The 27,375-nt window shown below is 46.8% G+C and overlaps 1 protein-coding gene across 1 annotated transcript in view; it reads left to right on the forward strand.

Annotated features, from left to right (window-relative positions):
* The first annotated feature begins 8,771 nt into the window (after positions 1–8,771).
* The window catches only part of FRMD4A (FERM domain containing 4A), a 413,482-nt gene continuing 394,878 nt past the window's right edge, over positions 8,772–27,375 (forward strand). Inside the window, exon 1 of the mRNA XM_060279477.1 lies at positions 8,772–8,871. Within this exon, the coding sequence (XP_060135460.1) occupies positions 8,809–8,871 (63 nt within the window). The 5' untranslated portion in view covers positions 8,772–8,808. The remainder of the gene's footprint in view (positions 8,872–27,375) is intronic.

Genomic DNA, 27,375 nt, shown 5'->3' on the forward strand with positions numbered 1-27,375 from the left:
TGAGCTACAGCCCTTAATCGGTTCTCTTGCTTTTTGGTCGGTAGCTGAACTGGTATTCCTCAGGAGAGTAGATTCAGAGAGCTGGATGGAACCCCCTGCCAATGCAAGAAATATATTTCCACAGCATCTCTGATAGGTGGTCATCCAGCCTCTGCTTAAAAGCTACCACAGGAGAAACTGAGGCACCTTTGGGGGCTCTCCAGCTGGTTCCTCCCAACCAGCGTCCAACCAATCCAGGACACCCAGGACCCACCAGTGCTGGGAGCAGATGTAGCCTCCCTGGTGTAGTGAGCATCGGCATGCTAGATGGTCTCAGAAGGCACCCAAGCCTTATGAATAAGCTAGCCTTGTCCTGTCTTTAAAAGCTTGGTACATGGGCTTGCCAACCTATTGGGGAAGCTCCTTTGCTTCTGTGCAATTCTGACCTTGCCCTAGTCTTGGACCTTGACCTAGTCTTGGACTGCTGTTTCTTTCCTAGCCAGCCTCACTTTTCCTGTCATCTAGCTTGAGTGCAGGGGCAGCAGTGGCTCTTGAATGGTTACTGAGCCCATATCTCTTCTCTGCTTTCATAGAATCATAGAGTTGGAAGAGACCACAAGGGCCATCCAGTCCAACCCCCTGCCGAGCAGGAAACACCATCAAAGCATTCCTGACATATGGCTGTCAAGCCTTTGCTTAAAGACCTCCAAAGAAGGAGACTCCACCACACTTCTTGGCAGAAAATTCCACTGTCGAACAGCTCTTACTGTCAGGAAGTTCTTCCTAATGTTTAGGTGGAATCTTCTTTCTTGCAGTTTGAATCCATTGCTCCGTGTCTGCTTCTCTTTAGCAGCAGAAAACAACCTTTCACCTCCTCTTTATGACATCCTTTTATATATTTGAACATGGCTATCATATCACCCCTTAACCTTCTCTTCTCCAGGCTAAACATACCCAGCTCCCTAAGCCGTTCCTCATAAGGCATCATTTCCAGGCCTTTGGCCATTTTGGTTGCCCTCCTCTGGACACGTTCCAGCTTGTCAGTATCCTTCTTGAACTGTGGTGACTAGAACTGGACACAGTACTCCAGGTGAGGTCTGACCAGAGCAGAATACAGTGGTACTATTACTTCCCTTGATCTAGACGCTATACTCCTATTGATTGCTTTAATAAAGATCTCTTCCTTACTCTCAAGTAAGAGTTTATGTTGTTACAATCTGGGCAGGAACCTTGACACCAGCTCATAAGCAGAAATCAAAATACAGTAATATATCATAATAAGACAAATATATTAACATGTCGGGAACTTTTCATGAGGGCAGTTGGCTTTGCAGAGGTGAAGGGAGTTGTCAAGGAGCAGCAGGCTTGTCTTTGCTGTCTCTCATTCTTCTGTTCCTTTCACCTTGGCCAGGCATCCCCAAACTGTGGCCCTGCAGATGTTTTGGCCTACAACTCCCATGATCCCTAGCTAACAGGACCAGTGGTCGGGGAAGATGGGAATTGTAGTCCAAAACATCTGGAGGGCCGAAGTTTGGGGGTGCCTGACCTTGGCAGTTGGTGGTAGATGGCCCTGTTGGGGGAGGGGTGATGGCCGCCCAGTTGGAGCAAACTCTAAGGTGGCCTTTGAGAGCAACATTGGGGGAAAGGAACTTTTTGAAGAGGGCAGCTTCCATTCAGAAGATAATTTAATTTGCATTGGCCTTTAATCGGGCTGCTGAAGCCTCAAGGAAGAAGCAGTGGGCCTATGGTGGGTGGGTGTTTAGGCCAGGCCTAGGAAGCATCTTCTCCTGTAAATACCTTCTCGTCCCCTTTGTTTAGTTTGCCAAACACTAGTTAGCTCCTTGTGTCTACCACTCAGGAAATGAAGTCTAATAGAACTTCAAATATATAAAAGGATGTTCAAATATATAAAAAGATGTCATATAGAAGAGGTTGAAAGGTTGTCTTCTATGATTCTAATGCCCTACTGAAATAAATATACACTACATCCACAGCATTCCCCTGATCCATCAAGCATGTAACTTCATTTGTTCCATTATCATCAAGTTTGGATTTGCTTTCCTTTGCTTTCCTTTTAGGTAAAGACAGAGGTAAAGTAGGTACTGAGAAGTTCTGTCTTCTCTTGTCACCCAGTAGCATTTCTCCATCTTCTCCATGCTTGTTCTTCTTGCTTCAAATCTAGTGAGGGAGAAGGGCCTCTGGGGTGACAATATTTTCCCATTCCTGGTTTAGAGCAAGGATTGCCAACATGGAACCCTCCGGCTGCTGAGGGACCACACATTCCAGTTTCCCTGGTCACCTGTCATGCTGGCATGAGCTGGTGGGATTTAAGAGTCCATATCATCTGGTGGGCACCCCATTGGCCACCCCTAGTTTCATGTTCCTTGCATGAGCCCATTCACCTTTGCCACATTGGTTTATCCATACGAGGGACGCAGGTGGCGCTGTGGTTAAACCACAGAGCCTAGGGCTTGCTGATCAGAAGGTCGGTGGTTCGAATCCCCGTGACGGGGTGAGCTCCCGTTGCTTGGTCCCAGCTCCTGCCAATCTAGCAGTTCGAAAGCATGTCAAAGTGCAAGTAGATAAATAGGGACCACTACAGCGGGAAGGTAAACGGTGTTTCCGTGTGCTGCTCTGGTTCGCCAGAAGCGGCTTTGTCATGCTGGCCACATGACCTGGAAGCTGTACGCCGGCTCCCTCGGTCAATAATGCGAGATGAGCGCGCAACCCCAGAGTTGGTCATGACTGGACCTAATGGTCAGGGGTCCCTTTACCTTTACCTTTTATCCACACAAACCAGGATCATAAACTTAGGTTTGAAATTGTCTGGGCCAACTGACTCGTTTCGATATAACAGCAAATTGAGTAGCCAAAGCAAGTGCCAAATACTTCCAATCTTCTCCTTGTGGCCACACCAAAGGGGAGGAAAGAGTAAAGTCATAGAACTGTTGAGTTGGGAGGTGACCCCCTGCAATGCAGGACTCATAGCTCAGGAATCCAAACAACCCTGAGGCTCCTCCCCCTTGTAGCATTAATCCCTCATTCAGCAGTTTGTCCAACAGCAGTTACGCAACTGAACACTTCAGTACATCTGATGAAATAATCTGGATTTCATGATCATGCATTCCACTATAAATCTGTTATACATGAAGGTTCCACTGAATTTCCTGTCTGTTTTTGCTATGAAAGATGAGCAGAGCCACAAGTTCTTCAATTTGTGATTGTGAAACATCAGCTGCGCGCAATGCAATTGTATAAACAGCAGTGACAGAAGAATATTATTTTACATTCCTCTTATGGTTGAATGGACAAGGATTTACATGCTTCCTTGCAATAATGTTTATTCAATCCTAGGAACACTATTTTTTAATTTAAAAAAATCCTGACTGAAAAACAACAAACATGTAGCATAGAGTTTGGGCTGCAGCTCCCTAGCTTCCATGCCATGGAATCAATCACTTCAAAGGGATTTGGTTTTCTGCTTCATTTGGCTTTGGACTGACTGAGCAATTTATAAGAAGAAGAGTTTGGCTTTGATATCCCGCTTTATCACTACCCGAAGGAGTCTCAAAGCGGCTAACATTCTCCTTTCCCTTCCTCCCCCACAACAAACACTCTGTGAGGTGAGTGGGGCTGAGAGACTTCAGAGAAGTGTGACTAGCCCAAGGTCACCCAGCAGCTGCATGTGGAGGAGCGGAGATGCGAACCCGGTTCCCCAGATTACGAGTCTACCGCTCTTAACCACTACACCACACTGGCTTCTCTGTGCTGGACTGTTACATAGGGTACCTGCTGTACTTTAAATATGAAAGGGCCTGACATTTGTTTTACAACATTTCCCCCCAAAACGATGCTCATAGCAACATACAATAATTAAAACATTCCAACAAACATTGATTGGGGGATTGCAAAACTTCTAGAAACCAACTGAAATAAAAATAACCAAACCAAACCAAAAATTTTATTGCATTAGCCGGTTGGCCATAGCACATAACACATAACACATAAAATTAAAATTAAAAAATCCTAGCAGTAACCTACCGCTATTATACAGAGCATGTATTGAAAACACTTACAAAACATCGAATATAAGAACATGCAATATAAAACAGAATTTGGTAAAAACTAGGATGCATCATGTGTGTTTTGTCCATTGGAGAATGTTTAGTGAAATCCGTGTCTAGAGAAAATTAGCCAGTCGCGAGAGCTGAATTATTTGGATAAAAATAACAACACCCACAGCATCTACAATTAAAACAACAGCACCACAGTGAGTTTGCTATGCCCAAGTAGTCTTAACTCTATGTGGAAAGGCACTCCATGATGCATCCCATGTCTGAAAAGGCTCTGTTCTCAAAGAATCATAGAATCATAGAGTTGGAAGAGACCACAAGGGCCATCCAGTCCATCCCCCTGCCAAGCAGGAAACACCATCAGAGCATTCCTGACAGATGGCTGTCAAGCCTCTGCTTAAAGACCTCCAAAGAAGCAGACTCCACCACACTCCTTGGCAGCAAATTCCCCTGTCGATCAGCTCTTACTGTCAGGAAGTTCTTCCTAATGTTTAGGTAGAATCTTCTTTCTTGTAGTTTTAATCCATTGCTCTGTGTCCACTTCTCTGGAGCAGCAGAAAACAACCTTTCTCCCTCCTCTGTATGACATCCTTTATATATTTGAACATGGCTATCATATCACCCCTTAACCTTCTCTTCTCCAGGCTAAACATACCCAGCTCTCTAAGCCATTCCTCATAAGGCATTGTTTCCAGGCCTTTGACTATTTTGGTTGCCCTCCTCTGGACACATTCCAGCTTGTCAGTATCCTTCTTGAACTGTGGTGCCCAGAACTGGACACAGTACTCCAGGTGAGGTCTGACCAGAGCAGAATACAGTGGTACTATTACTTCCCTTGATCTAGATGCTATACTCTGATTGATGCAGCCCAGAATTGCATTGGCTTTTTTAGCTGCTGCATCACACTGCTGACTCATGTCAAGTTTGTGGTCTACCAAGACTCCTAGATCCTTTTCACATGTATTGCTCTCAAGCCAGGTGTCACACATCCTGTATTTGTGCCTTTCATTTATTTTTATTTTTATTTGCCCAAGTGTAGTACTTTACATTTCTCCTGTTAAAATTCATCTTGTTTGCTTTGGCCCAGTTGTCTAATCTGTTAAGGTCATTTTGAAGTGTGATCCTGTCCTCTGGGATATTAGCCACCCCTCCCAATTTGGTGCCATCTGCAAACTTGATCAGGATACCCTCAAGCCCATCATCCAAGTCGTTTATAAAGACGTTGAATAAGACTGGGCCCAAGACAGAACTCTGTGGCACCCCACTAGTCACTACTCTCCAGGATGAAGAGGAGCCATTGATGAGCACCCTTTGGGTTTGGTCAGACAGCCAGTTACAAATCCATTGAATGGTAGCATTATCTAGCCCGCATTTTACCAGCTTCTTTACAAGAGTATCATGGGGCACCTTGTCAAAGGCCTTGCTGAAATCAAGATAGGCTACATCCACAGCATTCCCTTCATCTACCAGGCTTGTACCTCTGTCAAAAAAATAGATCAGATTAGTCTGACATGACCTATTTTTGAGAAACCCATGCTGACTTTTAGTGATCACAGCGTTCCTTTCTAGGTGCTCACAGACAGTTTGCTTAATGATCTGCTCTAGAATCTTTCCTGGTATTGATGTCAGGCTGACTAAAATTATTCTAACTTAAACAATTCACATTCTAACATCTCACTTAACCACAATTCTAAAATCCCCCCCTCCTTCCCCCGGCGACCAGTCCCTGGAAAACTTGAACCAACTCCTGTATACAGTCCAAATCCAAACCGTTTTATCAGTCCCTCATTTTCACTAGATCTCAACCCACTCCATCTCTCACCCACTCCAGCCCGACTTCTTCCACCCAGCACCCCCTCTGCCAACCCCCATCTAAATTCTTCTTTTTCTTGTCTCGCCATTTAACAAGTCCTTCGCCTGGATCTCGCCCCCCTTCTCTCACTAAGGAGGTTCGAATCCAGGCCACCTCTTTTTTCTTCGGCACAGCTTGGTTGTTGTTACCAGGGACCCGCTCTCCCTCTCTCACTGAGAGAAGCAGCTCCTGGAAATCTAAATCCAATACAGCTCTTTTGTTGTAAGATAGGTCCCGTGCAGCCTCTCCCACCGGTTGCACTTCGTTCAAAGTACAGAGCTCCTCTTGATCCTCTTCTTCTAATAAAACCAAATTTTGGTCCTCTAAAATTTCCTGCTGTGTCTCTAAACTGACAGTTGGAGAGAATTGGTGCAGGGGTTCAATCAGTAACTTTGTAAGTCTTCGATACTCCTTTACTCCCATCGATACTTCTTGAATTTTTTCCCAGACACTTTGTAACTCACTTTCCCACATCTTGTCGAATTGTTCATGTCAGACTAATCTGATCTCATTTTTTGACAGTTACCGGTACAAGCCTGGTAGATGAAGGGAATGCTGTGGATATAGCCTATCTTGATTTCAGCAAGGCCTTTGACAAGGTGCCCCATGATATTCTTGTAAAGAAGCTGGTAAAATGCGGGCTAGACTATGCTACCATTCAGTGGATTTGTAACTGGCTGACTGACCGAACCCAAAGGGTGCTCATCAATGGCTCCTCTTCATTCGTGCCACAGGGTTCTGTCTTGGGCCCAGTCTTATTCAACATATTTATCAATGACATGGATGATGGACTTAAGGGCATCCTGATCAAGTTTGCAGATGACACCAAATTGGGAGGAGTGGCTAATACCCCAGAGGACAGGATCACACTTCAAAATTACCTTAACAGATTAGACAACTGGGCCAAAGCAAACAAGATGAATTTTAACAGGGAGAAATGTAAAGTACTACACTTGGGCAAAAAAAGAAAAAGAAAAAGAAAAAAGAAAGGCACAAATACAGGATGGGTGACACCTGGCTTGAGAGCAGTACATGTAAAAGGATCTAGGAGTCTTGGTAGACCACAAACTTGACATGCGTCAGCAGTGTAATGCAGCAGCTAAAAAAGCCAATGCAATTCTGGGCTGCATCAATAGGAGTATAGCATTTAGATCAAGGGAAATAATAGTACCACTGTATTCTGCTCTGGTCAGACCTCACCTGGAGTACTGTGTCCAGTTCTGGGCACCACAGTTCAAGAAGGATACTGACAAGCTGGAACGTGTCCAGAGGAGGGCAACCAAAATGGTCAAAGGCCTGGAAACAATGCCTTATGAGGAACGGCTTAGGGAGCTGGGTATGTTTAGCCTGGAGAAGAGAAGGTTAAGGGGTGATATGATAGCCATGTTCAAATATATAAAAGGATGTCATATAGAGGAGGGTGAAAGGTTGTTTTCTGCTGCTCCAGGGAAGCGGACACGGAGCAATGGATTCAAACTACAAGCAAGAAGATTCCACCTAAACATTAGGAAGAACTTCCTGACAGTAAGAGCTGATCAACAGTGGAATTTGCTGCCAAGGAGGTCTTTAAGCAGAGGCTTGACGGTTATATGTCAGGAATGCTCTGATGGTGTTTCCTGCTTGGCAGGGGGTTGGACTGGATGGTCCTTGTGGTCTCTGAGGATATGTGGGTTTTGCCACAGTCATGTACAAGCAGGTGCATCTCATGAGAATTTCTTTGAGAGAATCCACTTGGCCCAAGGAATCTTTAGATAAATAACTGAAATGAAAACCAGTGGAGTAGTGTTCGAAAGCAAGGAGCTTTATTTAGATTCCCGCCCTGCTCTCCCTTTTGCATTTGTTCTTTAAACAAGGAGCTCCTTATCTGGGCTAATTAATCGTTGTCCCTTCGTGGACTCGTCCTGCCCCCACAATCACTAGCCTTTTGACGACCACCTGAGCATCGCAGGGACCAGACCTCTCACCTCTTTCTATGGAAGCAGAGGAGTCAAAGGAGAAGAGGAAGCCTGTCTGCAGCAGGCATGCAGGGAAGCCGCCGTGATCAGAACGCTAACAGGGCAGGCTATGTAATTACATGTTTCTTGTAAGTGTGTTAGCTCCATGGGGAGCCGAGTCCATTTGGAGACAAGGAGAAATAGCCCCCCCCCTTTCAGTAAGGTGAAAAGGGTCATCACATATCCTAGTTGCCATTCAAATATAATAAAGGTAATTGTTGCTCTAGAGTGCTGGCTCGCCTTGGTTTTGCTCAGTCATTCCTCATGTCTGGATTATGCAGACGGCTGCTTTCTAACTAGGGAAGCACACTGCTTTGAGGAAGAGAGAAGACCATTTGTTTTGCAAGCGGTATGTTGTGATTATTATCCTTTTGCATCGTTTCTGCAGTATTGTGAAGGGGTGTGTGGAAGGCTAAAATAATACAAAATCTGGGCTGTAGCAGCTTGAACACAGTGCAGATTATTATCTTGGCAGTTAAAAGCAATTGATATTATTCCTCATGCAGAGGTACGGGGAGGGCAGCTTTGCAACATTCCTGTATTTTTAACTTGTTGTGGTAAGGTTTGTGTTAGGATGAACGCCATGTTCCTGTTTGCACCTCCTTTTTAACTATCCTGCAGATTCCAATCTGATCTTTTGTCTCTCTAACCAGATTCCTTACTGCATCTCTTCTTCTTCTTCTTCTCTCTCTCTCTCTCTCTCTCGTGTAAAGTTTGGCCTAGCTGAAGCTTGTTTCAACCCTGCAGATTTTGTTTTTGGGTAAAAGGAACCCTTAACCACCTCCTTCTCAAATCAGAGCATTTTCTCCCTGAGCTTAATTTTGGATGTTTCCAGGCTGCAGGAGGGGTCAGTGGATGCTTTGCCCTTGACAGAGGGCCAAGAGCCGACCGAATCCAGGGGAGGATTTATATGCAAGACGACAAGGCGATGGCGACACAGCGAGCTCCGGAATCTGCTCTCAGCTTGTTGATGGTGAGTGGTTTAAGGGGATGTTGAGCTTGAGGTGGCCTAGGAGGATCGAGGGTGAAGATCATATCAAAGAATTGATGGATTATATTGGTATTGTGCTGCTGGTAGGGGTGGGGAGGGCTGGCTGTTTTTCTTTTTTTTTCTATGGCCACCACACTGAAAGCTAATGATCACAATTTAGAGCAAACTTCAAATTTATGGATGTCATCTTTTTGTGGTCCTGTTGTTGTTTTTAAAAAATAATTGTCTCCTGTTGTTTTCTGGTTAAGGTGCTCTTGGCAGGTTGGGGGGGGGGACTGCCAACAAATGTAGATACTGTAAACTGTAATGATCGTGATAATAGCCTGTTTGTCGCAACAGATTAGTTTGTTGTTTGTGTTTCTTAGAACAGTGCCTGAATCTTTGCATCATTCAGGAAATAAACCCTGTGGACCTGTGCCCTTGCCTGCCTCCATATGTGTCCCCAATGACAATTAAGAGTGCCTTTCACAGATGATGGTGTTAGCAACCAGAGGATGCCATCTCAGGGGCTCATCCTAGTGCCTAGTGACCTTGCAAGACCTGCCTATCTTGGGGGGGGGGAGAGATGGGTAGGGTGTGGGTTTCAGGCACTGCCCACAACATGTGGACCTACTGACCCACTCTTCGAAGTTCTGCCGCGGAGGCTGAATCCTGGAAGGGTGTGACTTTCTGTTCATTTGCTTTTATTAAAACAAAGCCTGTGGGGTTGAATTCCCCAGATTATACACGACTTTTGCATCTTTCACTCTTTTTTGGCCACCCGGAATCATTTCAGTCCTGAGCTTTTCCAAGCGTTGAATTAATCCTCCTTCCCACCCCTCCCTTTGCAGGGGATGGAGAGGGTTTGTAAATGGCAGGGCAGTATATACATATTGATCTCTGCTTTCTGATGGTGCTAGAAATGGTCTCCTGGAACTTGGCATTTGCAGCCGTAGACTAATGGCCTCCTGGCACCTTGAGTGGTTAGCAAAGGTCAAGCGGAGAAGAACAACTTTTATGTCCATTACTAAATACTCTATTAAATTTACTGATGGTTTGTCTTTATATTTATCAGCGGCTGTCATAACAAGCAGCCAGCAGTGTGTTGCTTTCTCAGTGTTTTCCCTGCTTCTTTAAATGGTTGCCTTCTGGGCTTGGCCTGTTTAAATCTGCAGAAGGAACCCTTTCTGCCAGTGTTAAAGTCAGTAATGGCAAGAATGCTTGGAGGAGCAGGTGCTTGGTCATCAATCTCAATCTCAGTGATTGGGGGGGGGGGCAAGGGAGTTGAGGTGGATGCTATTGCTGTACAAGTAAGACATCTGTGGGCCTCTCCAAATGGCCTTCCTGTTGCACGTTCAAGGTGATTGGTGTTCATGATGCTTTGGGGGCAATCACAGGTGACCCAACTTTCATCACTGCTTATGCCTCTGAAGGTTTGGGGACGGTCACACTGCTTCCTTTTCAGTCAATGCGGATCCCTAACTTATTATACCACAAGTGTTCTGGTTTATTTCTGTCCCATTTCATTGCACTTTAGCCCCTCCAAACAGTAATGCTGTAGAAGCAAACTAACTAAACAGACTAAAGCAAGATGGTATAGACACCCTTAATGCCAATAAATGCAACTGCCATAAAACCCCCGCCTGGAGGGGTTGGTCTGTATTTTGCCCGACTACCACAATCACTTCTCCAATTATTGTTTATTGTATATGTTGAACTAATTGGATAGCTACGTTGTGCCCCTGAAAGACTACCCAGACAATGTGGGATGCCTCTGTGCATCTTCAGCAGTTGGTGTAGTATACTATAGTTTTACTGGTTGCACCTTTAGTAGTAGTAGCGGTAGTAGTAGAGATTGTGCGGTTGACATGAGCCTGTCCTCCAAGGAGTATTAATTCAAGGAATATCAATTGAAATGCATGTAGAAGTGTTAAGTCATTCCTAGTTCCTTCTCTTCTTGAGCTCCACTACAGAACCAGCATTAAAGCTATTTTAAGCTCATTGGACTCCAGTGACTCCATAGAAAAGCACAAACCAAGAGGAGGGTCTGGTGGCACCTTAAACACTAACAATTCTAGTATGGTAGAGGCTTTCATAGACTCAAGCCCACCTTGTCCCATGCATGAAGTGAAATCTTATTTGGCAGGCTTATAAGTGAGAAAGCTATGGAGGTGGAAGCTAAGTGGCAAAGAGAAGCAAAGTCACAGTCAGTGACCATTAGAGCTTCAAAAGGCACCTTCACTGAACTCTTTCAGGCCCCTGCTGAAAACATTCTTATTTAGACAAGTCTGCCCAAATGCTTAGAAATGCAAGAGTCATCTCTTGTGTTGTTGGAAAAGAGTGTTTGTGATGACCAGATTGTTCTCTTGACAGAACTCTATTAGCCTCTGCCCTGCTTCGTTTTGAACTCCAAGGCCAAACTTGCCAGTTGTTCCTTTTGACTCCCTACTTTAGCATTCCAATCCCCTATAATGAGAAGAACATCCTCCTTTGGTGTCATTTCTAGAAGGTGTTGTAAGTCTTCATAGAACTGGCCAATTTCAGTTTCTTCAGCACTGGTAGTTGGTGCATAAACTTGGATTACTGTGATGTTAAAAGGTCTGCCTTGGATTTGTATCGTGATCATTTTATCATTTTTGCGATTGCATCCCAGTACAGCTTTCACCACTCTTTTGTTGACTATGAGGGCCACTCCATTTCTTTTACGGGATTCTTGCCCACAGTAGTAGATATGATAGTCATCCGAACTGAATTCACCCATTCCCTTCCATTTTAGTTCACTGATGCCCAGGATGTCAATATTTATTCTTGCCATCTCATTTTTGACCACATCCAGCTTAACAAGGTTCATGGTTCTTACATTCCAGGTTCCTATGCAATATTTTTCTTTACAGCATTGGACTTTCCTTTCGCTTCCAAGCATATCCGCAACTGAGCGACCTTTTGGCTTTGGCCCAGCCACTTCATCAGCTCTGAATCTACTTGTACTTGTCCTCCGCTCTTCCTCAGTAGCATGTTGGACGCCTTCTGACCTGAGGGGCTCATCTTCCGGCGTCATAACTTTTATATGCCTGTTGTCTTTGTCCATGGAGTTTTCTTGGCAGGGATACTGGAGTGGCTTGCCAGTTCCTTCTCCAGGTGGATCACGTTTAGTCAAAACTCTTCACTATGACCTGTCTATCTTGGGTGGCCCTGCACGGCATAGCTCATAGCTTCTCTGAGTTATTCGAGTGTGTTTTTACAGGTATATAAATTTAACAAAATAAAATAAGTAGCCATACCATTAACCTTTCTATAGTAGCAGATTGGGGATAATGGCTTGAGATTATTGCATTAACTCCTCTAGTGGGGAAGAGAGCCATTTCCAAGAAACAGTCAAAGGTAGAACAGAGATTCTGGCATTTTCCTGCTCCCTGGATTTCCACAGGCATCTGGTTGGCCCCTGAGAGAACAGGATGCTGGACTAGATGGGTCCTCTAGCCTGATTCAGCAGACTCTCCTTCCTTCCTTCCTTCCTTCCTTCCTTCCTTCCTTCCTTCCTTCCTTCCTTCCTTCCACATACATACATACATACATACATACATACATACATACATACATACATAATTTGTATACCACTGGATGATAACGAAACCTCTAAGCCAGGCATCCCCAAACTTTGGCCCTCCATATGTTTTGGACTACAATTCCCATCTCCCCCGACCACTGGTCCTGTTAGCTAGGGATCATGGGAGTTGTAGGCCAAAACATCTGGAGGGCCACAGTTTGGGGATGCCTGCTCTAAGCAGTTGTTCAGCTAATTAACACATATATTTGAAATTGTTGCCTTTTGTACCCAATGTGACTATATTGTGAAAGAGGCATTTGACCCTTGGTGGCTTAGCTTGTCACCAAGTGATGAATATGCATTTGTGAACCAACCCTCAGGTCTCCAATATAAGTCATATTTACTAGGAAGCAAGTCCCATTGAACTCAGTATACTTCTTTGCAAACACGTTTAGCTGGGCTGAGCTCTTACTACTGATAATTACATGAGCATTATGAAAAGCATGCACATTTCAGCGAAGAGGAAATCCTGCCTAACTCTTTTCCTTTTGCCCCTGACTTCTTTCCAATGTGCTGTAAAAACTGAGCAAAATTGTCTATTTATCTTCCTAGTTCCCATCTCATTCCAACACTTCTCTAAATAGTTTTCTCTTTACAATGTTTCCATAATTCATTTAGCAGTGAGATTCACTAATAGAATCTCTTTATACTCCCAGACTCCTGCAATACAGATATTATATTCCTGGCCCAAGGGAAAGGTCTAGGGAGATGGCTTTTAATAACAAAATGGGCAATTCATGTCATGGGAGACATTACTTAGCAACTAGCAAAATGCTCATCATTGTGGTGTTCTTGCGAAGGGAAGGCTGTATTCATTTTATGAACTGTGTTTCTATACCACCACATAACCAATATTTTCTGGGTGGCATACAGAGAAATGATTGAAATGCAATATGAGCAATTAAAAATGCAATTGCAATAAAACATATTGCAGCAAGGAAAGATCAGTAACATCAGACTCACGTCTTAACATCTCAAAATAAAACCAAGCAGAGCTTCAAATCTTTTTAAGTCCTTGAAAGGTCCCCTAAAAAGCCAGGGTGAATAAACAAAAAAGTTTTGCTAGACTTAAGGGGAATGCAGCCTAGGTGCCAGTCAGTCTTCTCTAAGGAGGCCATTCCATAACTGGGATGGTGTCGCTGAGAAGAGCATCTCACCAGTAGCTGCCCATGAAATCTCACTTGGGGGTGGCACTTGGAGAAGCACCTTGGACAGTGACCTTTGTGTCCTGAAGCAGCACACATGGAAGGGAGTGATCCTTCAGATAAGCAGTCTCCAAGGTGTCTGGGGTTTTAAAGGTTAAAACCAGCCCAGAAATAGACTGGAAGATGGTGCAGCTGACAAAGCAGAGTGTGGTGGCCAGTCTTAACCACGTTGCTGACCGGTGCTTCTGGACCAACACATAGACAGTGGGTTAGCTACAGGCACCTTGCATATTGTAACAGGACGTGTCATTTTAGGGAATGAAACATAGTTTTTGCAAATTTCTACAGTCTTAAAAATACGTTTTTGGGTGTGAGGAATTCCTGTCTGCTATTATTTTTATGACTGGGCAACATTTAGCTTGGTAAGTCTACGTTTGATGAAGAAGCACATAAACTGCTTTTGGGAAAACCCCAAAATTGTAATTTTACTTTCTGAAAATGTCACATAATGCAACAGAGGTGGAGGGGCACACGTGCTGTGCACCTGGGGGAGGGGCTAGCCACCCGTGGGGGCGGGGCGAGCGCCCCGGGGGTGTGGCAATGTAACCCTCCCTCAGGGATGACACCCAGGACGGGCCACACTTACCACACCCTCTTCCTCCGCCAGTGTAATACAAACAAACAAACAAACAACTGGAAACACTTGCCAATCATTTCTATGCAATTTTACACACATTTTACTTACCAAGCAAAACTGAATTATATTGATTTAACCAATATATTTTGAATTCCCAAGTCATGTTACAACTTTTTAGCACCCCTCATTTGGGGAATTGGAATGTTGAAAAATTCAACATGCCCTAATATTGGCAAGGACCTCTGTCTTCATCCCTTGCTGGGTAAATTCTCGCCGGTGAGAGTGGGACCCCAGACACTGGGGGGGGGGGTCTACAGCAGAGTCTGCCACAATCTGCCCAAGTGCACCTCTCTTTCCTCCACAGGAACAAACAGCAACCGTTCACTTATATGGGAGAAAGTAGAGAAGCACATTTAAATGAGTGCTAATCCAGTTCCCTTCTGGACTCCCTTAACTCCCCTCCCCCATATCTGCATAGCCCCGCCCCAGGCTGTTTTTCCTGGCTAAAGGGAAATATGGATAAGGAAGAGCTGAGCAAGAGAAAGGCCCTTTCTCCCATGGGTGGCACTTGCATGCTCCAGGGTGTCTGGAAGAGGCCCTTTTCTACCCCCCCCCTTCCTTAGTCGGTTTGGGGCTCCCTTTGGCTTCTCTTTCTGATTGCAGTGTGAGAGGTTTGTTAGCTTTTTGGTGGTATGCTAAGATTCTTAAGAAGATTCAGATTCCCCTCGATGTAGGGATTGCCACCAACTTGGATGGCTTTAACAGAGGAATTAGACCAATTCACAGAGGATCCGTTTCTCTTCTCCCTCCCCTCTCAGGGGCCAGGTGCTTCTCACTTGCTGGGAATGGCAAGGGGGAAGAGGGTGGCTGTAGCTGCTGATCCTGCTTGAGAGGCATCTGCTTTGTCCCATGAGGACCAGATGCTTCCCTGGGTGGCTCTTTGGCCTGATTCAGCTGAGCTCCTGAATCTATTCCGATACTAAATGGCACAAAGGCTGTGCATCTGAAGAGCATCTGCTGCAGCTATATTTTTATACTTTAGCATTGCTATATTTGTTGTAACAACAACACATATCAGTTGACGCACAACAGCATTTCCCTTTTTGAAGCAAAATGGCTTTTGCATGCACCCAAGCTGCTTAGAGCACGGGTCGGCAAACTAAGGCCCACGGGCCAGATCAGGCCTAATTGCCTTCTAGATCCGGCCCACGGACAGTCCGGGAATCACCGCGTGGATCGCCAGCGCGTGGATTGCCAGTGCATGCATTCTTTCCCTCTCCCTCATACCATGGTGCTTTTCTCCTCAGGGACAGAGCAATCTTGTCCCACGCTGGGTGCCGTCGACGGCGGGAGTTGGCATGGCGGTGCTGTGTGACGCCAGCTGCCTGCTGCTGCGTTTTCCTTCCTTCTCTGCGCCCCTTTTCCACGCTGCTTCCTTGCACGCTTTCTTTGTTGCCACCTGCCTGCCTGCCTGCCTGCCTGCCTCCTTCATTCCTCCCATGGAGTTCAGGTGGGTTGTTGCAGTGGCCGTGGCTGCCACTTGCGGGTTGGCGGGCGGTTCCCTTACTTCCATCCATGGCTCCTCCACCGGAGCTGCTGTTTCTGTCTTTGCTGGCCAACATAGCTTCCTACCCCACCACAGTGCCTGGCTGGCTGGAGAAGCCCAACTGTGGCTATTGGGATGACAACTGGGACAAGTAAAGTGAAGCATCTTCAGACCTCTTTGCGGGTGGGCGAAAATTGTTCACACACCCCCTCCAAATATAGTCCAGTCCCCCACAAGGTCTGAGTGACAGTGGACCGGCTCCCTGCTGAAAAAGTTTGCTGACCCCTGGCTTAGAACAATGGCTACTCCGTGTCCAGTGTCAATGAAGCTCATGTGTTGCCTTCCAGATGTTATGGCCACTGCGCTCTGGATGCGCCTCCTGGGCCTCTCGGTGGCAGCTGGGCAACGACTTCCTCTCCATTCACGTCGCTGCAGCAGTTACGACCAGAAAATTTTGAGTCCAGGAAGAGCTGCTTTCAACTCCTCCAAGTCCTCCTGCAAATCCGCAAGCTTAAGCCGGGAGCTTCCAGCAGGTTGTTCTCGCCCAGCTGCACCACCATTGCCGCAGGCGTGCCTTCCGCAGACACCTTCACCCGCACCATTGGGAAAAGCTTCTCCCAACGCATTCCTCATCTGGGCACCCAAGAGACGCTCACATGGTCAGGGAGCCCTAGCCTGTGTCCGAATCCAGATTCCGCCGCCTTCTTGCCGGCTGAGTGGACAGTGCTGTGCCCGACTATCCAGACATGCAGGGTAGGCAGACCTAGGAATGAACAAAACAATATTAGCAACTGCACCTCAACACCGCTTCTGAACACAACCCTTGTATGCTTCAGATTTCCAGCGGCCCAGATCCTTAATCCTGTCGATGGACAGGCCCCAATGTGTAGCGGTGGTAGCTGTCCCAATTCGGAAGGAATGAGGTGCAAACTTGCTGGTCGACAGGCCGCATGCTGCGATTGCCTTACGCATAACTGCAGCAAATTGATGCCTCCTTAACAAGGACCCATCCTCATGAACCAGAAAGGGACCATCCCCAGACGGGTGAAGTGACAGATATTTCTTGGCATCCTTAACTGGACAAGGGCCGGGCTTACCAGTGGCAGGCAGCGGCAAGCTCCGAAAACTCAAGGGGCTGAAGCCCCATGGGGCAAAACCCCCTTGGAGGTGAAGGGAAAGGCAAGGGAGGGGGGAATTAATTGGGAGGGAGTAAACGACTAAAGGGGAAAACAAGGAAAAGAAGGGAATAATAGAAACAGATCACCAAGCGGAATCATCGAAGGTAGATCAGATCTCTCTTTCAGCTTGCAGCGGACATGTTGCTGGTGTTGCAATGCATGCACCAAAAGAGGAAGGTCATGTGCATGGGTATATATAGGTCCCTTGATAAGTTTAGCCTGCGTCCCATTGGCCCAATTAAACCCTGCATCAAGGGACTTACCAATTGGGTGTTGTGGCTATCCAATCTTACCCACCCACAACACAGGGTTTGGTTGCCAGGTCTCACCGCAACACCCGATTTGAGAAATACTCAAATGAACCATATGGCAGAAAGGAAGTCCATGTCTATGTACACTAAGAGCTCATTTGAACACACAAGTGTGAGGGGAGCTTCTTTTTCTTCTTCTTCTTCTTTGGCGATCACTCGTAGCCGAGTAAGATTGTCTTCCATAAACACAAGGTTGGGTTTTTGGAAGACACCTGTGCGTGAATTTATTTTATGTTTGTAGATCAGTGCACGCTGACCAGCGCACAGTCTTTGCAAGGTTCTGTTCTGATGGCATGAAGTAGTCACGACAAACTGGTAGATTCCTGCCTGCTGCAGCCTCCATCCGCCTTTACAGCCGTTGTAACATATCGCTTGTTATCATCCGCTTGTTCTGCCGTTGAGGACTTCTTGGATCATTCTTTGTCTAGCTCCTTCCCTTTGACCTTACCGTAGGAACATACAAGCCCACTCACCACGACAAGGTGATGATCCAGCAAGTAGGAGCAGGGGTCTCCTAACAACTCTCAGCATGCTTAAGAAACTTCAGCACCTGGGACACTCTGAGGGAAGCCTTGACTGTCCAAGTGTCATAATAGTGTTTCAGATGTATACTGTGGGTGGCCAGACAGACAGATGGTGAAAGGTTTTTCTCTCTCCTGCTGCTACAATATAGATGGCATGGAACTGAAAAGGAAACAACATGCTGTCATGTTCTGAACCCTGGAAATGTCAGACAAATAGCATGGGCATATTTTATAGCCCAGTAGTTTACTCCAGTTATGCAGACTTCATAGCCAAAAGCATGTGCAGGCCAGCATTGGCGCCCCACTTGAGAGCCATAATATATTGCTCAGATTACAGGAGATAAGCAGCGTTGCTTCAGTCTTGGAGATGGGAAATCAGACCGGCTACAATAACAGAAGCTACTCTCTTATATCCTCAGCTGGTTGACACCTGAATGGTGTGTTTAGGCTGCTCTTGTATTTGCAGCTTCATTGCAGAGGGGCTATTGAATTTCTCATGTGGTTAGAATACAAAACGCTGATGGGAATGGCTCACAATTGGAAGCCTGGTTCCTTAGCTTCATTTTATCTGCCCACATAAAGCCCTTTTGAAGGCTTTCCAAATAAAAAAAGCGTGTATTGATCAAAGGGTATTGAATGGCACTGTGAGTTAGGTCAGTTGGGCTTGGTTGTGACAGTGTTGCAGCAATCTGGCAGAATGAGATCCGAGAGGCCTGACCTCTAGACTGCCAGAGGTTAATGTGCCTTGTAATTGGTATTTATTGAATGAAAGTTGTTCAGAGTATAAAGGTGTTCACTGATGGCCCAGTGAGTTAAAATCCTGCTGTTTGGGGTGATCTGCTCACGTCTTCAACAGTTGCCCTTGGCTTTCTATATGAGTAGTAGATCCCCATCTTCTGATTCCGCGGCCTGTTTTTTTATTTCACCTCTCATGATCCCAAATCTTTGGACTAATTTTCATGCTGCTATATGGGGAAGGGCTCAGTGTTGGAGCACATGCTTCGCACCCAACAGGTCCCAGGTTCGAATAGCATAGTTCAAGCCTTGTTGTCTCTGGGTGTGGCTGGATATGACTCCTACTAGACAGACTTGGTACTAGGCAGCTTTCTATGTTCAATAAGAAGAAAAGCATTGGGTGTTTTTTCACATTTTCCTTTTATAATGGATTCACTACCTTTTACAGTCTATGAAATTTCACACTAGAAAGCCCCACCTGGGGGAAATTATTACTAGAAATTGCCTACCCAGAGATATTTCTTTAAAAAATGATATAAACTCTCTTTTAATCCACCAAGCTGTATTATTCCTGCAGCTCCTTGGATTTTGCTCCTCATAATTTGTGAAAAGATAATGAGAAACTGTTGTAGAACATATGTTTGGACTAGGACCTGTTTGAAATGTGTGTTGTAGCTCATATATTAAGGCAGGAACAAGGACACAGCCTTGGAATAATTGAGCCTGAAACTCCTTCCCTGGTTTTGATTAACATGAACAAAACGAAGCCTTAATGGTCAAAGCCCAATGCCTTTTCTAATTAATCACAGGCTGACTAAAAACAATGCTTTGGACCATTACCTTTGTACCATTAGCTCTAAAGGAAGGGACTCGCCAAGGGCCTCTGTCAGATCAGGAGCTGGAAGATCTGCGTGAGTTTATAGACAAGAACCTCAAGAGGGGGTTCATCAGAGAAAGCAAGGCAGCGGGGGGCAGCCCGGTCTTCTGGGTGGCCAAGAAAGACACGCCACAGTGCCGTCTGGTGGTGGATTTTAGGCGCCTGAACAACATGACAGAACCGGTGGCTTTCCCAATGCCCAGAGTGGACGATCTGCTGACAGCGGCACGCAGGGGCAAGATCTTCACCAAGCTCGACCTGAGGGGGGCGTACAACTTGATCAGGATCCGGGAAGGCGATGAGTGGAAGACCACGATGTTCACGCCTCTGGGCTCTTTTGAATATCTGGTGATGCCCTTCGGTTTGCAAGGGGGCTCAGCATGCTTCCAGGCCTTCATGCACCACGTCCTGGGGTCCCTCCTCTTCAAAAACTGCTTGGTCTTCCTAGATGACATCCTCATATACTCCAAGGACCCCGAGCAGCATGTAAAGGATGTCAGGGAGGTGTTGCAGCGCCTGAAGGAGCACCACCTGTATGTGAAGCTAGAGAAGTGTAAGTTTCACACCAAAGAGGTGGACTTCCTGGGCTACAAGCTGTCAGACAAGGGGCTAGCAATGGACAAGGACAAGGTGCAGGCCATCCTGGACTGGCACAGCCCCAGGACGCGCAAAGATGCCCAACGCCTACTAGGCTTCGCCAACTTCTACAGGAAGTTCATCAAGAACTTCTCGCGGGTTACGGCTCCCATCACTGACTGCCTGAGAGGCAAGCAGAAGTTCAGGTGGACACAGGAGGCGCAAGCAGCATTCGAAAGCCTCAAGAGGGTGTTCGCTTCAGACCAGAACCTGTTCCACGTGGTGCAGGATGCGCCACTACACGTGGAAACCGACGCTTCAGACCGGGCTTTGGGAGCGATCCTGTTGCAACTGGATGCCAACAGAGAGTGGAAACCCTGTGCCTTTTTCTCCAGGAAGCTGACACAGCCAGAACGCAACTACACGGTGTTTGATAAGGAACTTCTCGCGATCCATGCTGCGTTTAAACACTGGAGACATTTCCTGGTGGGCGCCAAGCACCCCATTCAGGTGTGCACGGACCACAAGAACCTGGAGTTCTGGAGAACTGCCAGGGTGCTCAACCAGCGGCAGATACGGTGGGCAGAGTTCTTCTCGCACTTCAACTTCTCCATCCACTACATACCGGGGGAGCAGAATGTCAGGGCGGATGCCCTCTCCCGCAAGCCAGAGTACATGGAGGAGGAGTTGCCACCAGCACCCCGGCACATTTTCCCCCCATCAGCATGGTCCTGCGGAGCAGCAGTGGTGAGCGAGGCAGAATTCACAGCACTGACGGCAGCAGATGAGTTCGCCACCCGCATCTTCAGAGATCTGCGAGGGGGGAGGGAGCACGCTAAAGACTTTGAGGAAAGGAGGGGGTTGCTTTTCTACAGGGGAGCCCTGTACCTGCCCACCGCCCAGATCAGAGGTAAGGTCCTTAAGCAGATGCACGACAACCCAACGGCGGGTCATTTTGGAAGGGACAAAACCACTCACTTAGTCATGAGACACTTCTGGTGGCCAGGGGTGCGGGAGGATGTTCGGGACTATGTTAGGGGCTGTGACACCTGCCAGCGAGCAAAGGTGGTCAGGGCACCACCAGCAGGGTTGCTGGAGCCATTAGCCACACCGCACAGGCCGTGGGAAGTGGTGTCCATGGACTTCATCACAGACCTGCCGTCGTCCAGGGGCAAGACCGCAGTGTTGGTGGTGGTGGACCTCATGTCCAAAATGTGCCACTTTATACCGTGTGCCAGGGCGGTCTCTGCAGAAGAGACAGCCAAACTGTTTGTTGACCACGTATTCAGACTGCATGGCCTACCTTTAAGAGTTATTTCGGATCGAGGCCGCCAATTTGTTTCCAGGTTCTGGAGGCGGCTCATGAACCTCCTGCAGGTGGAGGTCAGCTTGTCGACGGCTCGGCACCCGCAGACCAATGGACAGGCGGAGAGGGTCAACGCCATTCTGCAGCAGTACCTGAGATGCTACGTCAGCCAGAGACAAACGGACTGGGTGGATCGCCTGCCACTGGCAGAATTTGCCTACAACAATGCAGTGCACGTCTCCACAGGGGTGTCGCCCTTTAAGGCCAACTATGGGCGCGACCTCAGATCCTTCCCGGAGAGGGAGGGGGAGGAGGAGGAGGAGGGCCCACAGGCAGAGGATTGGGCAGAGGAACTGGAGACGGTGCACCAGCAGCTCAGAGAACACTTGGAGAGGGCCAAGGAAGCGTACAAGAAGGGGGCAGATCGCCACAGGCGACCGGGGGAGGTCATCAGGGTAGGGGACAAGGTTTGGTTGTCCTCGGAGGGCCTTCCCACCAGAGGGAGGTGCAAGAAGCTGGCACCCAGAAGGTTGGGCCCCTTCACGGTCACGCAGCAGGTAAACCCGGTGGCATTCAGGCTGGCACTGCCAGAGGACATGAGGGTGCACCCAGTGTTTCATAGATTGCTGCTGTCTCCGTACAGGGAAAGTAGCAGGTTCCGAGGCAGCGCACAGCCCCCCGAGGGAGGGGGGGAGAGTGGAGGCAGGGAGCCACTCAATGAAGCAACGGCCATACTTGATTCACGAAGGGGGGTGGGGGGCCTGGAGTACCTCGTGGCATGGGAGGACGCCCCGCCATCCCAAAATGAGTGGGTCCCAGCCACCCAGATACAGGAGGAATTCTTAGTGGAAGAATTCCACGCCCTCTTCCCACACAGGCCCAAGCCCTGGCACATGGAACGGGAGTGGGAGGAGGAGGAAGCACAGGAGGGGGGAAGCAGTTCACCATGGAGATGGGAAGCAGAGTTTGAGGACACGGAGGAGGAGATATGGGCATCTCCAAGGTCCATTCAGTCAGGAGAAGAGGTGGACTGGCAGCAGATTTTCACCCCCACCAGCTCTGAGGCCACGGACTTTTTGGGCTTTCCCTCTTCCCAGGAGGAAGGAGGGGGCCAACGGGACTGGGGGGGAGGTGTTCACACCAACCGGCTCGGACAGCATGGAGTTTTTAGGCTTTCAGTCACCACTGACACCCGTGCAGCCTCTCGGGAGGGGAGAAGGGGGGCCTGGGAGGGGGGTGGATGTGAGGGGCAAGGGATATCGCGAAGCCCCTCCCCTCCTGAGTTCCAGCCCAGCCCCGAGCGAGGCTGAAAAGAGGGAAAGCTCCAGCTCAAGTGGGGAAACAGGAAGTGGTGTCCAAGGCTCTGGCAGGGTAGAAGAGCCATCGTCCCAGATGGGACAGGAAGGGGGAAGGAAGGGGGGCAGACCAGTCCCCCCAACTCCGGAACTGCGCAGAAAGCGTCGGGGGAAGAGGATGGGTCTCCCCAAGTTGTTATGCTGGCGCAAGACGCGCCAAAAGCCACTTGGAGGTTCTGATTCAAGCTGAACAGATGTGTCTTTGTAAATAGCACTGCCATCAGCACTGTAAATACTCAGCACCAATAAAAGATAAAATGCAGAGCTGTGTAGAGTTGTTACTCTGAAGTAGCCTACTCCGGCCACCGTGACAGCCTCCTATATGGAATATGTTTCCATGGGCACCCAGGGCAGCCATTCACCACCCTCTCGGTTTCAACGTGCAGCAATACAGGCATGTGTGTGTTTATTAATGAAGAGTTAGCTTGATGTGCGGATTGGTGGCCGTGATTATTCCTATTAATGCAACATTACATCATCTTTGGAAATAATATGACAAAGCCCAGCCCTTCTTTCAGTCAATTAGCATTTCTCCTGCGGATTATGACAGCAGGTTGGGGTTCAGATGGGATGTGAAATAGTGAGATCATTATTGGCAAGGCAATGGTGTATGCCTTTCAAAAAAGAGGAAGATGATAGGGCTGCTGATTCCTCCCCCCCCCCCAGCTGATATTTTTAGGTGACACAATTCCCATTTCAATGGCTGGTATCAATTGTAACCCTTCGGAAAGGAGCACCATCCATGTGCCATCTGCCTGAGAGATGCAGCAGATGCACAATTGATAGTCATTGCAGAGCTGCACTTGCTTTTTTGCAAAAAGGGAAGGCTGAAATTTATGTATGCATTGTAAGTCTCAGTGTGCATCTGAGTCATTGCTTCACATAGTCTTTGTATGCAGAATTGCTACCTTTCCTAGCATTGTGGAACACGGCGGGTCAGGGCGGCTTGGGCGGTCACTTGGCTGCAGTGATAAAAACAGCATTTAGGTACAATTAATTGCTTTTAATATCTACTAAAACTTCATCACCAACCAGTGAAAGTTCCCTCCCTCTGCTCTCTCACACCTGTTACTTGTGAGATAGGAATTTAATCATAGAATCATAGAGTTGGAAGAGACCACAAGGGCCATCCAGTCCAACCCCCTGCCAAGCAGGAAACACCATCAAAGCATTCCTCTGCTTAAAGACCTCCAAAGAAGGAGACTCCACCACACTTCTTGGCAGCAAATTCCACTGTCAAACAGCTCTTACTGTCAGGAAGTTCTTCCTAATGTTTAGGTGGAATCTTCTTTCTTGCAAATGAATTGATTGTACAGCAGCTGCCAAGACCACAGATTTCCAAATCAGGGCTTTTGATTCTTCACTTCTAAAGGCAGAGCTCAGGTATCTGAGGTGTTGGGCCGGCAAGATCGAACTGCATGCATTAAAGAAGGTGGAGAGGCCTTTAGTGTGAAGGTTTCTGCATCACACCTTTATCATGGGTACCTGCACTAGTGCGATGGGGAGCCTGAAGCCTCCTTCCCTGTTAGCCCACAACGCAGCGTCAACAGGTTCAGAGAGGGTGGCCTGTGTTTAGAAACAAAAACTGCACGTCCATGCCCAGAGTTGTCACGCTCTTCCTTTTTCTAGGCAGCCTTTGGTGACTTGCCCATCCCACAGAATCGGGGCAGATGATTACTATACGCTTGAAGGGATCATGCAAACCTCTCTCGAGTCTGGGGTCAGTGAACTGTGGATTGCAATGTTTGGCAGTGTTATTGCATTTGCTTTGAGAGCCCAAGCATGTCCTGATAATTCAATCTGTCTCCCAGCTGCACAACATGTGAGAGAGGCCTGTTGTGCCTTTTGGGCAGCTCAGTCTTTCCCATTTATTGCCAGTGTCCCCTGCCTGCCTGCCTGCCTGGACCCTTTTGAATACTATTGATTGTTTTTAATCAAACCATTCCTTGAGACAGCCTGTTTCCTTTCTATCACTCGGCCTTGATAGTGATAGGGTTCTTCCAGATAACCTACTCACTAACTAAGCACTCATCCTGATTTTCCTGCACAGAGCTTACACAGTTAGACTGTGCCTGGCCTTTATTGAGCATTTGTTCTTATTTATTTGTGAGGTGGTTATATGATAATGAGCATCTACCCTTTTGCTTGCAAGGTTTTTATATAGCTTCCCAGTAAAAATAATTTATTACGGTCGGAGACCATCATATAAAACACACTTGGGGGTACAATCCCCAAAGGAACACAAACACTGAAAACCAGTAAATTTGAAATTTACATGAAAATTGATTTGTAATACTGCTCATTGCTGTTTTGTATTTTATATTTTTATTATTTTGCTCTGGGTTTTGCTTGTTTGTTCTGTTCTGTTCTGTTCTTAATTATTTTACGATCTTATTCTTTCTTTTGATAGATACATTGAGGGTCTGGAAAGGCAGAATGAAAATATATTCTATAATAAACTAAAGTAAACAAGCAAATGCTGACAATAGGGCATTGCCTTGAGGTCCAAGGAGACCTATTGCCTGAAAAGGAGGCTTAGACATGTGTCAAAGGGAGATAATATCACCAGGGATTGACAGGGTGCCCAAGGCGACTTAGGTTGAATCCTATAACACTCCCCTGGGAGTAAGCCCCATGGGGCTAAATGGGGCTGACTTCTGAGTAGGATTGCCCTGTTAATCATTTCATGACGGGGTTTCTTGTTCAGCAGCTCTGGCCATATAACCCCATATACATTACTAAACCAAATCAAGTTGATTCCTTTAAGTCTCCTTCCGTTTATTTCCTGGAATCAATATTTCTGGAAAGAACAGTAGAAAGAGAACTATGGCAAAATTCTCCTTGTACTGTTATGATGAAGATGACGAAGGAAAGAAATGAACAGGACACTTGCAGCAACTTATTAAGCTGGTGGGTAATATCAAGAACTATTTGTAGAACTTAATACATCTGTGGCTAAAGTAATGAAGACATGGCAGGTTGAAATCAATTCTTATTGATTATAGCTTGGACTGGAGAGCTGCAAAATACAATCCAATTCCTTCATTCTCATTAGGGAGTGTCAAGAGGTGAGCTGGAAACCATTTGTGGTAAATTCTTCAAGTTGTCCTAGATATATATATATAAATTTAAGGAAATAAAGCAGTGGCAAGGCAATACAAGACAACTATAACTGTTTGTCCTGTATGGCTCACTGCCCACCTTATTGGCCTCCTTAGCCATTAATGAATGATAGGGCTGTTTCACACATTAATGGAGCAGCATACCTGGGGTTGTTCCCAAGGGGACACGCAAAAGGGAACCCTAACAAGGGGTGGATGGATCTGCCTATTTCCGTTCTCAGGGTTTCTCATTTTATCTCTCTCCAAATCTTCACATTTGTACAGCAATGTGCATTTTTAAAAAAAGGCTCATGAAAATTCATCAGCATTTTAGTTTGATTTTTCCTGATGAATATATTTTTGTGTGTAATTTTGTCATATGTATACATTTTTTTGCAGAGCAATTTCCCCCAATACAGTGCATTTTGTATGCTATTTTCACTAATATGCATGTTCCCCTACCGTATGCATTTTTGTACACGTTACTTGGTTGTACAAAAACGGCACTGCAAAATTCAGAGAAGTGAGACTTGGGAAGGATGGCTGTTTTTCATAAGCCCATAAGCATGGGCCAGGGTTCATGGCAGAAGGTGGGCAATGACAGGTGTCTTTGTGCCATTTCCACCTGTGCAACCCCCCCCTCTCTGTAAAGGGTCCATGTTTGGGGCTTTCCAGTTTTCTCAGAAACCCCTTGACCGATTGCGTTGACACAACGTTCCATGCGATGTCGGAGTGTTTGCATATACATAGATTATACATACGTCATACCTGACGTAGGTAAAATCAAAGTTTTTGGAAAAACCAGACAAAAAACAACAGAAAAGGTTGCAAAACATCGCCCTCTAGTGCCGACTACACGGGTACTGCAGCTATAAAACCTTCCACGCCTCGAGGCCAGGCCGCGCCCAACAGTCACAACTGCCAACGGAACCGAGCCCCAAGAGGCAGCTCGCCCCGGAGGCCAACCCGCCGACGGACCTTACGGCCCAAAAAACACACCCCGGACCAACCCCCATCACTAACGGAACAGCAAAAACCCAATGCCCCAAGGCCAGGCTGGAACCCACAACCACAGCCTCCAACAGACCACACGCCCTGAGGTCAGACCGGGCCAACCATACTCAGCAAACCAGTAGATAAGAGACCCGAGAGGCACCCCGCCCCCAACGTAATTGAACCAAAAATTTTGACAGGACCTTTCAAAGGTGAAGATGTCCTCATTCCACGCATTCCTGTCATTCCTAAAGATATACCATTTGTTGTAGTTCAACAACATCTGTAAGGTGATCACGAGTCTTTCAGGAAGTACAGGCTCTTGCGAAGGCTGAAGAGTGCAGACTACCAGAGAGATGATTTGTCGAATGTAAGAAAGGACACAAGCACCCCTTGGCCCACCTTGAAATTTAAGCATGTACATGAAATGATTTCTACCACCAACCCATGAGAATTTAACCAAGGTTTTCTCTTGTCTTTGAAAAATTTCAAATGCAATTTCTTTTCCTGTTAATAGAGAATGGTCTGGAGGAGAGTGGTAAAAAATGTTGGCACAACACTCTTGGCAGTTGTGTTCAACCAAGAGTGAAAGTTGATTAGAAGATGGGAGTCCATT

Source organism: Zootoca vivipara, chromosome 10 (genome assembly GCF_963506605.1).
Source record: "Zootoca vivipara chromosome 10, rZooViv1.1, whole genome shotgun sequence".
NCBI lineage: Eukaryota > Metazoa > Chordata > Lepidosauria > Squamata > Lacertidae > Zootoca > Zootoca vivipara.